Genomic DNA, 14,027 nt, shown 5'->3' on the forward strand with positions numbered 1-14,027 from the left:
ATACAGGTGTAACTCGAAAAATTAGAATATCGTGCAAAATTAATTTCAGTAATTCAATTTAAAAGAAGAAACTAATATATTATATAGACTCATTACATGCAAAGTGAGATATTTCAAGCCTTTATTTGTTATAATTTTGAAGATTATGGCTTACAGCTATGTAAACCTTTTCACAATATTCTAATTTTAAATTTGGGGTTTTCATAAGCTGTAAGCCTAATCAAAGTTATAACAAATAAAGGCTTGGAATATCTCACTTTGCATTTAATGAGTCTATATCATATATTAGTTTCACCTTTTAAGTTGAATAACTGAAATAAATGAACTTTTGCACGATATTCAAATTTTTGGAGTTTCACCTGTAAATGATTAAATACAAAATGTATAGTAGTTATTAAGATTAATGTGGTTTGGAATTGGAAAAATGTGCCTAGAAAAAAAATATGATCAGAAAATGAATGTGCCTAATAATGTTGCACGCAGTGTATATAAAAATATATATTTTTATTTCTATTGAATCCAATTAGAGCCAAATTGACCCGCTCCAACAAGGCCGTACCCAGAAATCGAACTAAAGGTTAAAGAACTTTTAAAGCAAAATAATGAAGTACAATAAAATGTAATTTTGACATGCCTTTTTATTTTCAGTATTTTACAACTTTAGAAGTATAAATATTTCTATAGTATACAACATCTATGACATCCATAGAGCTTTCTGTGGGTGATGTACAAAACTCAAAACCACATCTTATTGCACAGATCCTAAAAGACAATGATAAGCAGAGTCATCTACATAAACACTTTTTTCACACATAGAGAGAGGAAAGAAAACTCCAAGAAACAAGCAAGAACATACTGAACTGGAGAGACGACAAACAATTAGGCTACCACACCGACGGTCTTCAACAGCGAGTGTCCGCTAGAAGGAGCTCACACACGCACACACACGTCGATCACAGCATAACTGCCTGTGATGTACAGTAGCACATTAATTTGGCAAATAACACAAATGTACAAAATATACATCCATGAAGTAGTTGTAAACAAGCATTTAATGTGCTTCTTTAATGATTCAAACATTAATTTTCAGGAAAGGAAGGGGGATAAAGAAAATAAATGATATTTGAGAACAAACAATGCATATGTCCTATAAAACATTCACATTTTAATCATTAAAGTTAATATCATGTTATCCTCAAAGTCCCAATAAGCATTGTGTTTTTAATCTTAAGGTGCCTTGTATCTCTTCAGACCTCCTACACTACATTTATAAGGTCTATGAGGAACAGAAACTTCAGTGTGCTAATATGGTTTAAAATCTCTACAATCAACTTCGAATTGGCTACTTTATTAGATTCTCTTTACATGGTGTATTCTGTTATTTAGTTAATTATGCACATTTGTGTGTCCAGCTCATATATGTATATATTTATATATGCTCTGTTTACATAAAACATTAATTGCAAATACTTCAATATCATACTGTAATATAGCCTAGATGTTTCACAATACAAGTATGCTAAAATGGACCTAGATATTCAGTTGCTTGGTATGTGATACAGCAGGTTTAAAGTTAAGACCAAATATCAAAAGACACGACGATTTACCCACTCCTCTATTCTGATGCTAACCTTCATTGGTCACTATGCAACTGCCTAAAGATCAAATCAAGCATGGCTAATGACAAATATGCTTTTAAATGTTTGGTAACGAAGAAAACGTAAAGAGAGCTTTGAAAAGTCTCGACGGTAAAAGTACAGGAGACGCACTTATCAGTCCTACTGCACGAGATGTTGATAGCACAAATGCATTTAGTTCAGTTTTATACTATCCCCATTTATAAGTGTTGTACTTTGCATATAAATATGATAGAAACTGATTGGACATTTTACCGCACAAGCCCTGACATACCACAATGTCATGTAGCTAAAGCACATTTTATTATCCCCGTATAAGCCCTTTTAACCAAACCAGGGGAAGTACATGTTCTTGTATGCCAAATGGGATATGTTAGCCCTAAAAGCTTGACATTTTTCATTTTTTGAAAAACAGAGTGTATATAATCTACATAGTAGCAAACGTTAATCATGGGGTAATCCTTTAGTTTCTGAAACTTGCCTTTTATATAATGTTCTGCATCTGCCTTGTCCCTTTTTTAATGTAAATGCATGACTTCAAGCGGCATGAAGTACGAACATTAAGAGAACAACTCTGCTGCGTCACTTAAAACACATATCTGAAAATGCATGTGGTTAACCCCAACATTCCTCTGTGCAACTTCAAGTACACTTTGTTTCAGATTGAGACTATGATTATTCTGCTAGTTTAGACTCAATATCAGCGCAATTACTGAGCATATGACATCACTAGCGACTAACATTCAGTACAGTATACAAACATATGACATAGCAAAATATATACATATAAAACATACAACACTCATTTTCAACCGACCCCTCTGTACAAATAATGCTGCTGTATTTACAATATATTGCATAAAAATTAATTCGTAGAAATGCATGGGAAAGGAATGTGAATTTCACCATGACCTGCTAAGAACAGCAAGTCATATTTCCCCAAAAAACTCTAAGGCCCCTTCCACTACGATTCCAGAACCACAAGATGATTCCAATATAAAATAGTTCCAGGTGAGAAGCACAGGACAAAGTGCATTCCCCATGTGCACCACTACCCAAAACAAAACTTTGCTGATAAGGTCAACAAAACAAAAACAAAAAAAACACACAAACAAAAAAAGTTCAGACAATAAATAGAAAATAAATTGTAGTGATCTGTTCAACTTGCAGTGTGTAAGCCATATTAATAGCACCATTGCTACATATACTTTCCTAGTGGTTTTTAAATACATCAAAAACCAGTAAAATACATAACGCTAGCTTGAATGAGCGTGAAGCCATTTTTTATACACAGTCAGTTAACATGCACCTTCAACTCTAAATTCGAGGTGCTTTTTGTTTGGTATAATTATACTCCACGATTGGCACAGTTCATTAAAGCCTTAAAAAAGGCATCCATACTCCGCCTCCACAGTTATTGCACACGCCACTTGTTACATCACACTGCAACACAACACAATGTCTACTTTTGGCGCTTTTGCAAGATTTAAAACGTGACCACAAATCAGCAGCAAAACATGTCAACATTCAGACTACACTTTTTTTTAGACATAATATTAACGAAGCATTATAGATCACAAAACAAACAAACAAATTAATTTCTCTGGTTTCTCATGAAAACCTAAAGTAACAGCTTCACCGGTCCTCAGATAGGAAGGCTTAAAGATATTACATATAGACAAAAATGAAGTTTACATCCTCGGTTCTTTTAAAATTCAGTACGCTTGGCAACTACAATACAATACATCACTTTTTACAAGTTGAACCACGTGGCGGATCCTTTGTTTGTTTAGAACGGACTGAATCTTTTTCAAGAGTAGTACTATCCTTCACCAAAGGCATGCCTCTTGATGAGTCTTTACGGTTATTTTTGGGTGCGGACAATACATCTTGAGTGGGTTCCTTTCTCTTCTTTTCTACTTGCTCTTTTCGGTTGGATGAAATCTGTTTGTCGGACACCTTTGACTCACTGGCGACATGTTTAGGGTCAGGACTGGATATAGCAGTTATAGGCTTCCCTATGGGATCACTTGTGCTGGAACCCTTGAGAGACTCTGATCTTGGAACATCAATTCTGGACTTTACTTGTTCCTTTAAAGAAGGTCCAAATGTTTCAACTGCAGCAGCGTTGTCCTTACCAGAAGGAAGCCCACTAGACGCATGTATTTTAACAGCTGGCACTGGCAACACTGGCACGGATCCACCTTGAGAACCAGGGCGGGTCTCTTTCTGAGGCTGGGATTTAGACGTAGACAAGACTGGCACTCTTAGATCCTTAGAATTTACCAAGTTGTCCTTGACAATGGGCTGTAGCTGTGCTCTGTTTTCCTGTTTTCCCTTATCTTCAACAGCCTTCCCAATAGATTGTGTAACAAGTGGAGAGTCTACTCTGGGTTTGTTTTTTGAACTCAAAGGTGTTTGTTTTAATATAGCACTACCAGACGGTTGCATCTGTTTTATTGCAGTCAGTGCTGGACTTGTCTCTGTCGTGGACATGTCCATAACTTGCTTATCAACCTTCTGGGTGTCTATGCCAAGAACACTCTTGAATTTCTGCTTTTCTTCCTTTTTCATTGTGGATTGCACATGCAGAGTGTCTTTTTTTGAAGTGTCAGAACTTCTAGTCTTTGGTGGGTTTGCACCCATGTCCTTTGATGTGATATTCATGTTTACTTGGCTTCTGAAAATGGCTTCTTGCTTTTCACAGTTTTTTGAAACTTCAGCTTTGCCTGAAGAGTTAGGGTTAGGGACACAGGTAATCTTTTCAGTCACACTGCATTTGAAGTCCTTTTTAGGGGCTATTTTATCACTCAAGTCCATTTTGTCTCCACATGCTGGCAGGGTTTTACGATCCTTTACTGTAAAATTGAATTGAGTATTTGCCTCCTTCGTATTAACCTTGTCTGCAAGTTGATTTTTGTTTAAGGCCAGTTGAGACTGATGGGTTTGCACATTTAATTCTCTGCTACCAATTGACACATCGGAATTTTGTGTTCTGTCTGAGATTTGTTTGGAGAGTTGATCAGAATTACTTGCTGTTTGTCCATTTTTGGCACACGTCTGATCAGACTGTGGAGGATGGATGGTGGTAGTTTTTACTACAGCCAACCCAGACAATTGTGGGGTGGTGATTGCACAGGCCTGGGATTTTGAATCACTAGCAGGCATGGTCTTCAGTGGGGTGGCAATTGTGGATGGAGTGGCTTTTCTTTGAAGGGTAGGCTTGGGAGACAATGAACTTTTAATAATAGGGGCCTCTGGTATATCTGCTAGTGCGGAGACAGAAGACACAATGGATATTGTGACTGAAGAAGCTAAAGATAGACTCTGCGGGGTAGATGCTGTTTCTTTGACACATATCTCGGATTTAGCCTGCCTTGAGTCAGCGGCTGAGGTTGGCGTACAACCAGTTTGGTCTCTGATTGCAGACTCTATGCTTTTGTCTAAACTTTTTACTCTGGTAGATAATTTGCTTTCCTTCAAATCTTGAAGATTCTCTAGATTGAGGTCAGAAAAGTCTTTGGTGCTACCACCCTTATTCTTTCTATCTATCATAGCCTTGGTTGCAGCCAAGGTTGGGCTTGATATCGCAACTGTGTTGTCTGTAACATCTTTTGATGGATGGATCTGTTTTATCACTGAGGTGTACGATATATTGGCTGGTTTGTCATTATTTATGCTATTCTTCTCAGTAGACAATGTTGAACTGGGAAAACTAGTTGGTGTCTCACTCAGCCTACTATTATTTTTGCCAGAATTTGTTTCTTGGGTTTGCTGCACAGAGTTGAGTTGGGCAATAACAGTAGAAGACGCTAGGGATTTGTCAGGTTCATTGGCTTTAGTAAGGACTGGTTGTATCTGTTGAGTTTCATTTTGCTTTGGAGAGGTCTCCTCTGTATTTTCTATGTCATCTTCCTGGTCTTCATTGCTGACTTCCCTGATGGAGGGCGTTTTCCCACATGCAAAGTGAGCACTGTGTCGTGCAGCCCTCATCTCCTGAGCGGTCTTTAGCCTACTCTCAGATCTCACACTTGTGTCTATGGACTCTAGTTTACTGTTTGTAATCTGTAACTTCATTCCATCAACTTTATTTATATCGTGCAGGGCCTCATTACAAGATGGATTTATTCTACAGTCCTTATTGGCGAAGGACTCTTCTTTTGTAATGGTTTTACTGCTCAAATACACATTGTCTTTATGGTTAAGTGTCCCGGGCATCCCTGCCTGTGGACCTTTCTGTTTTTCTGCGGTTTTCTGATGAATTGGCTGTTTTACACATAGATCCTCTGCTAATAAAGCACTTTCACCATGGCTTTCTGCCATTTTGGAAAGACATGTGTCAGTCTTGGATACACGAGGTCCAGATAGCAGACCAATGTCCAAGGTGCCCTCTAGTGGCTTTAAAGAGGAAACAAGCCGTCCCTCCAATTTGTACTCCGAGGAGGTCTTCCTGATAGGGCCATCAGAAGCGATCATCTGAAGTTTTTCTACCGCACTCTCCCCTCTCCCACTAAAATGCTTAGGGACCAAAGTTTCAGAAGTGCCATGGATGTTACACATGCCCCCTTTAACATGTTCTAAAGCCAACGCAGAATCCAGCTGAAGACTTTTGGATCTGGTGGTGTTGAAATGAATGCTTTCATGAACACCAGAAGATATTCGACACAAGGAGTCCTCCCTCTCCTCAAAGGACTGCCTCTTCCTGGCAAACTCCATGTTGGAGGCTTTGAAATCTAACCTGTCTGGTTTATTACCTTCCTTCATTGACCAAGAGATTTGTCGCTCTGATTGACATGGTGACCTCATATTCTCACTTAAAAGTGATACACAGTCCCCACTGGTGACAGACTCTGCTATACTCTCACAGACTCTTGGGTTTAGTTTTTTGTAGAGGACATCCTTTAAAGTAGCATTTGTAGACTTGTCCAAGGATCCAGATTCAGAAACCTGGGTTCTCGCACTGGGACGTGTTAGGACACCCCACTCCTTTTCTTCAGCAGCAGCACCTTCCACATCTAGCATGATGTCTTGTTTTTGAGTAGACTCTCGTCTCTCAGCCCAGTCCTGCCTCTTTACCACCACTTTGGCCTTCAGCTTCTCCCTATCTAGCTCCTCTACTGACTCCTGTCGGCCAACTTTACGAGTGACAGCCCGCTTTAGGCAACCCTGCTCAGCAGGTCTCACCCGAGTAATGGTGGGTGGCTCACAAGAAGTGCTGTCCTCTATGCATGGTGGAGTATACTCTCCTCTAGATGAGGCCTCCCCTTGAGACTCCTCTTGGGTGACCTCCAAACTGTGCTTTCTGGTGCATAAATGTTTTTTGTCACCAGCATAAGAAGGAGAGAGCTTCTCCTCGGACTGGACTCGCTTCAGGAGTGGGGACCGAGGAGGCTCTGCGCTTTTCGGTCGCACCATATGGCGTACAATAGTGGGGGGTGAGTGCATTTTGGTAGGGAAGGCCTGAGAAGTTTTGGAGCTTCCCATAGTGTGAAGCAAGGGAGATGGGGACCGCTGAGGAGAAGTTGGCTGAGGCTGTGGGGTAGGGGAGGGTGTGCGAGCTAATGGTGAGAGGGGAATGCTCCCTGCTGATTTACGTCGGCCCTGACGGAGCCGTCCAGGTAGTTTGGGACCCAGGCCATGCAGAGTGCTTGGTCGGATGTGGCCAGAGCCTGCAGGCGAGTTAGGTGCACTGGAACTGGGGGAGCTACTCTGTGATGAAGTTCCACCTATGACAAAGAGTGGAAAGCTAACATATAAAGATAATATACAGTGCCAACATTCTTTTTTTAAAATGACTTTCAATCCCAATATAATTCCACACTGAACTTAACAGGAAATGCACAGGGCACTAAAGCAGCAAATATTTTGATCCCTTTTTGTGATATGAAACATGATATTAAAATGTTTTTTTTAACAGAAACACTGTCTAGATAATGCAAGACACAAACCTGACTGGCTGAAGTCAGGTGTTGCGCGAAAGGCAGCTGTTGGGGAGCGTGGTGAGAGGCTGTGTGTGGGAGATCCAGGCAGACTCTCTCCTGAAGACAGAGAGCGGTTCAACGAGGAGAAACTGCGACTGGTGTGTAAAAGGGGAGAGGGCTGCATGGCAAATCGTTTGAATACAGAACGCCGCCTGGAGAGGAAAAAAGCGTGACTGAAAAAACAATTGGAATATTCAGAATGACATTTTGCAGTATACAATATGCATACATTTGCAAGAATGTACAGTATACATTGAAAGCACACTCAATGGAATACTATATTTCATAATGCAATGCACTAAGAAATATCAAAAGATTCTTTTTATTTTTTTTACAAAAAACAAAAAACAAACAAAAACAAATCAACAAAAATAAAATCAAAATAACAATTTCTTTGCAAGAAGAATGCTACAGAATTACACTTGCCAATACTAAGGTCATTGGACATATATTTTTTAACAAAACATCTGATAAACAACTGAAATGGTTATAATTACATATTGCCTATGGTTTAAAAAAAACATTAAAACGATTAGGCAATATACAGTATGCATTTATGCAGTAGCAAAGTACACTAATTTTCCACTCTAAGCACAGTCAATGAGTGTACTTTACAAAAAAAATTGCAACAACAGCTCCATCTATTGGCAGTGGGGGGATCTTGCTACTGGTGTGTAGGTAGCGTATCCAAATGTATGTGGTTATGTAAACAGACGATTGTAAAACCTAAAATAGACGAGAATAGTGGTATTCCTGTTTTCTTACCTTTCTTGGGTTTTCTCTTTCTTGGGTTTCTTGGATCTTCTCACCATTTTGCTTCTGTAACTATTTCTTCGAGCTGGACCAGTTTTGATAGAAGTGTTTTCAAAAGGGGTAGTGGATATAGCTACTTTACTTCCACTCTACAAAACAAAATGTAAGTGTCACTTAGGTGAAAAAATAAGCAGTGAAAATAGTGTTGTGGTTGTACATCAATTGGTTTTTGCACCTTCAGCAGTAGTTCCACCACCTCAGTGTGAAGCAGCCCGTGAACCGTTTCTCCATTCACATGAGTGATCAGGTCTCCAGCCTTAAGACCAGCCATGTGAGCAGGACCACCATCCTCTAAATTCTATCACCCCCCAAAACAAGAAAAAAGTCTTAATTATGTGTAATGCAGTAAAATGAGAAATGAAAAATCTTTGCCATGTTAACTTATTTTTGCCCTAACAAGCCACGACCTCAACAAGTAAGAATATATGTTGTCAGCTGATTGTTTTTTTATATGCTGCCCACACTTACCCAGACCATGTGATAAACCGTATAAACGTCACTGTCACAGGCGTAGACCCGAATCGCTCGCAGAGTGAAGCCAAACTTCTTCCCTGAGCTGTGGATGATGATTGGTTGGCGACTGCTGACACTGCTAAGTGGAGAATCTCGGCTGGGGGAGGAGTCTCTAGAGGATGGGTCTGATGACAGTGAGTATGGAGAAATGGGGCTTGCTAATGGTGACACACCAAAAACATCTGGGGGAACAAGAGAGGCCAAATCATACATTAATAAATCAATAAATAACCTGGCATTGTGCATAAGCAAGTAACCACCTTTCTTATATTGGAGACTGAACAGTGGACTTGTTAAGTTAACTTTACTATACATTAGCATAAAGTACAGCACATAGATTACATTAAGATAACCTTTACACTACTGTTGGTAAGATTTTATTAAATCATTTTTAGTCTCTTATTCTCACCAAGACTGCATTTATTCGATCAAAAATATAGATTAAACAAAACATTTTGCTAAATAGTTTTCCAATTTAAAATAACAAAAATGTAATTTATTCTTGTGATGGCAACACTGAATTGGAAAAGTTTTATTACAGTGTTCAAATATTTACATTCACTTTTGATCAATTTAATGAATCCTAGCAGAATTAAAGTATTGCATAAAAAAAAAAAATCTTACTACCAGTCTACCACCTAACTAACTTTTAAACAATGTATATAAATGTGTAGGAGAAAGTATGCCTATTTTATATACAAATAACAAACCAAACAATCATATAAATTAAAATAAATACATTCTATTTAAAAAAATAATTTTAATTGAAAGGTTAAAACATCCCTTTCTTATGTAGTTCTTGTACAGGAAATAAGCAGTAAGTAGGAAATAACTAACAAAAATATGACAAAAATGTTGGGAACCCCTAACATGGACAATAACATTTTGCCACACATGCAAAGACACCCAACACACTCGATCACATACACATCAACACAACACATGTTCTTCCAGCATGCACATACACTCACCTCCAGGGATCATGAGTGACAGGGCACTGGTAGATACTGATTTTGGCACTTTGCTGACTGCAAACTGTTTGTCCGCTGCCTCAGGTTTGGAAGCAGTCAGGAAGGAGCCTGTGTCTGAGGAGGGCTTACAGGAGCTGTCCAGACTCTCCCCTCCACCTCCCTGTGACGGCACCTGATCCAGGTGCTCGGAGAAACTGCCTACACAAATTTTTTTTAAATAAAAGGTTAAGTAGAGAAATACACTAAACAGACCAGACACTATTTCCAGAGCATTCCCACAAATGTTGCACAATTTGTTAATCTGTTCTCAAATTCATTTATACAACAATGCCGTTTTGGGGGCCTGAAGATGCAAACTTTTGAAAACGGTACAGTTTTTGTCTGCATGTAAACTAAATTGACAGCCAACTACTGGACTGGCAGAATAATACAGCGTATTTAATTGTTTTCATGGATCCATGGATCGTTTTTAAAAACGTTGTGGTCTGTACATGAAAAATTCTGTTTTTAGTGCATCTTTGTAGTAATTATAATAAAATGTACTTATTATTTCCCTTTGAATATTTTTTACACGTTCCTTTGACCTATTCAATACCCAGTAGATATTATTGAAGCTATCAAATCACATTGTTTTAGGTCAACTGGGAGTCAACTGCAGCATAGCAAAAACTCAATGTAGAAAAAAAATACACATAAAATACAGACTCTTGAGACCCCAGACAAAATTTAATATTTGGTAACATTTCCTTTTGATGGTCCATTTAGACATTCTACAAAGTAACTTTCCAACTGCATGTCAACTACCAGTCATTAGAGTATTTGTAGACTGTCTAACTTAATATCTGCAAAAACTTTATTTTGATAGTCCCACAACAGACAAAGGTATACTGACTATACCTAACTTGGAAGTACATGCCAACTTTCTACTAACCTGAACTCTAACACCCTACTACGGTATAGTCTGCTATACTCTTGAGTGTTAATTGACATGTACAGTATCTCACAAAAGTGACTACACCCCTCACATTTCAGCAAACATTTTAGTATATCTTCTCAAGGGACAATTCTATAGAAATGAAACTAGGATCTATTTTAGAGTAGTCAATGTACTGCTTGTATTGCAGTAAATATTTACTGTCCTCTGAAAATAACTCAACATACAGCCATTATTGTCAAATATAATTATTGTTATCTAGCACTGCCTTAATCCTCCTGGCCAGCTGCGGAGGTTAGACACATGGCGCCTCTCCACCTTCCGCTTAAGGACGCCCCACAGGTGCTCAATAGAGTTCAGGTCTGGAGACCTACTTGGCCACTCCATAACCTTCACTTTCAGCTTCCTCAGCAAGGCAGTTGTCATCTTGGCGGTGTGTTTGGGGTCGTTATCATGCCGTTCGGCACAGTTTCGGAAGGGAGGGCATCATGTTCTGCTTCAGAATGTTGCAGTACATGTTGGAATCCATGTTTCCCTCAATGAAGCACAGCTCCCCAGTACCAGCAACACTCATGCAGCCCAGACCATGATGCTACCACCACCATGCTTGACTGTAGGCAAGACACACCATCTGAGCCAAACAAGTTTATCTTAGTCTCATCAAATCACAGGACATGGTTCCAGTAATTCATGCTCTTGGACAGGTTGCTTTCAGCAAACTGTTTGCGGGCTTTCTAGTAAGCCAGATTCAGAAGAGGCTTCCTTCTGGGACGATGGCCATGCAAACCGACTTGTTGCAGTGTGCGGCGTATGGTCTGAGCACTGACAAGCTAACCTTCCGCTTCTGCAACATCTAAAGCAATGCTGGCAGCACTCATGCGTCTTTTTTGAAGCCAGCTTCTGCACCTGACGCACAGCACGAGGACTTAACATCTTTGATTGACCCTTGCGAGGCCAGTTACGAGTGCAACCCGTCTTGGAAAACCACAGTATGACAATGGCCTGTACTGTAACTCAGGGTGTTTCAGGGTGTTACCAATCTTCTTATAGCCTAGGCCATCTTTGTGGAGAGTAACAATTCTAATTCTCAAATCCTTAGAGTTCTTTGCCATGAGGTACCATGTTGAACATTCAGTGGTCCGTATGAGAGAATTGTACTCAAAAGCACAAATTTGAACTGCTCTAATACAAGATACAACAATTTGTATGGTCCTGTCAAACAGACAAAAACATGACCATGATGAATAGGACATGTGGCTTTTCATGGTTAAACGACGTACAGCTATTATCACTGGTGTACTCATTTTTGTTGCCAGCTATTTTGACAATGGCTGTATGTTGAGTTATTTCCAGAGGACAGTAAATATATACTGCTATACAAGCAGCACATTGACTACTCTAAAATATATCCAAGTTTAATTTCTACTGTATTGTCCCCTGAGCATATGTACTAAAATGCTTGCTAAAATGTGAGGGGTGTACTCACTTTTGTGAGATACTGTATTTGCAAAGTTACATAGTCAGTAGAATGTCTAAAGTGGACCATCAAAATTAAGTAACAACATTTTCTGTGGAGCAAGTTTGATGCATACAGTATACAACCCCGTCTTGTATAAACCCCCCCCTGTACCTGAGAGGGTGGAGTTACTGATGGTGCTACAGGGTGTGGTGGGATCAGGCTCATCCTGAGGCAACTCCCCAATACTGAAGGTCACTTTACTGGGGTCTTCCAGAGACAGGGAGCCCTCACCATCCTCCACTTCTGCTGAGATGGCAAACTTGGGGAGAAGACCAGAGCATCTGCTCAAGCTGGCGCTCTCATTGTCAGAAGAATGAGAGAGAGATGGGCTGAAGAAGAGAAACAAGAAAAACCTATATGATCCACCTGGAAAAATCACGTTCTACAAACGTATGGTGGTTTCAAGAACATGGTAGCTGGTTTGTTGCATATCACATGTTAATGTCAAAATAAATTATTTATTGAATAATATATATTTTCTAAACAAAAATTGTGGCAAGTGGCATGTGAGTATAGAGGTGCATATCTTCTATGCTGAGGTCTTAATTTCAGATTTTTCACATTTAGTTGGGATCTGAGCCTTTTTATGGAAAGGGTTTGTGGGTAACATACATCTCAGTGAAGTCTGGAGTCCAGCTCAGTGAGTCAACAGTGAGAGGACTGTCTGTTGTCTTCTCTGTCTGTTCTCCTTTCTCCTCCAGCTGTCCTCGAGACAGATCTAGACTACTGTACACCTACCACACACAAACAAACAGCACATGTAAGCACCAATAGACTGAGTAAACATAGGCATGAGACAATACTGAATCCTGAAGCACATGCATGTACAATGTAATTTGAAATGTTTCTGTTGGTTTCTAGGTTACTGCTAGGTTGTTCCTATGGTGTTCTGGGTCATTTCTAGATGGATTACTTTCCCAGGCCACATTGATGGCAAATTCATATGAATTCGTACAATGTAATTTGTCCAACCTTCTCACACCCCACTGAGGGTTATGTTTAGGTCGAGGTGAGAGATGCAGCTTTATGCTTACTTTTGCATAGAAATCACATTGTACAGATTTAATACAAAACAGTCAATTATAAAATGGCAATCACCAATCACCCCTAATTATCGGATGCCTGAAATGCATGACTTAAATGTGATTTAGATTTTAAAGAACATTCTTTATTTCAAAACCATCTCACTATTTAAAATCTGTCTAATACAGTAGTTCATAATGAGGGGTCCGGGACTCACTAGGGGGCCTCAGCAAACCTCATAGGGAGGATGAATTAAAATGATTAAAATCAATATATATATATATATTATTATTATTATTACAAATTATATAACTAATATTATTGATAAAAAATAAAAATAAAAATGCAAAAAATACATATTTTCCTTTTTTTTTTCACTTTTATTTTCCACTGTTGAGAACCACTGGTCTAACACTATAAAACACAGCCTTCAACAGATATCTTCACTGCAAGCATGATAGATTCTGGAAGCAACTCATACTGCAATGCACCAAAGCCCTGCATGCCCGAGAACAAGAATGTGCACGAGTATTTGTTGTGTGTGATATTGTTCCTTGACCTACAAAAATATATCCCTATATCAAATGCAAATGTATGTAAATCTATGAGCTGAGCTTTATCCCAGAAACAGTGTTG

General features: G+C 39.1%; 1 protein-coding gene across 7 annotated transcripts in view; it reads right to left on the reverse strand.

Annotated features, from left to right (window-relative positions):
• Positions 1-620: 620 nt before the first annotated feature.
• mast4 (microtubule associated serine/threonine kinase family member 4) overlaps positions 621-14,027 on the reverse strand; it is a 138,911-nt gene continuing 125,504 nt past the window's right edge. For all 7 annotated transcript variants that reach the window (XM_079608349.1, XM_079608348.1, XM_079608347.1 and 4 more), the window contains 8 exons: positions 12,981-13,102; positions 12,480-12,697; positions 9,916-10,113; positions 8,900-9,126; positions 8,607-8,729; positions 8,384-8,520; positions 7,586-7,770; positions 621-7,363 (listed from right to left, as the gene is read on the reverse strand). In XM_079608349.1, the coding sequence (XP_079464475.1) occupies positions 3,384-7,363; positions 7,586-7,770; positions 8,384-8,520; positions 8,607-8,729; positions 8,900-9,126; positions 9,916-10,113; positions 12,480-12,697; positions 12,981-13,102 (5,190 nt within the window). In that variant the 3' untranslated portion in view covers positions 621-3,383. The remainder of the gene's footprint in view (positions 7,364-7,585; positions 7,771-8,383; positions 8,521-8,606; positions 8,730-8,899; positions 9,127-9,915; positions 10,114-12,479; positions 12,698-12,980; positions 13,103-14,027) is intronic.

The sequence above is a fragment of the Phoxinus phoxinus genome (genome assembly GCF_949152265.1).
Source record: "Phoxinus phoxinus genome assembly, chromosome: 3".
NCBI lineage: Eukaryota > Metazoa > Chordata > Actinopteri > Cypriniformes > Leuciscidae > Phoxinus > Phoxinus phoxinus.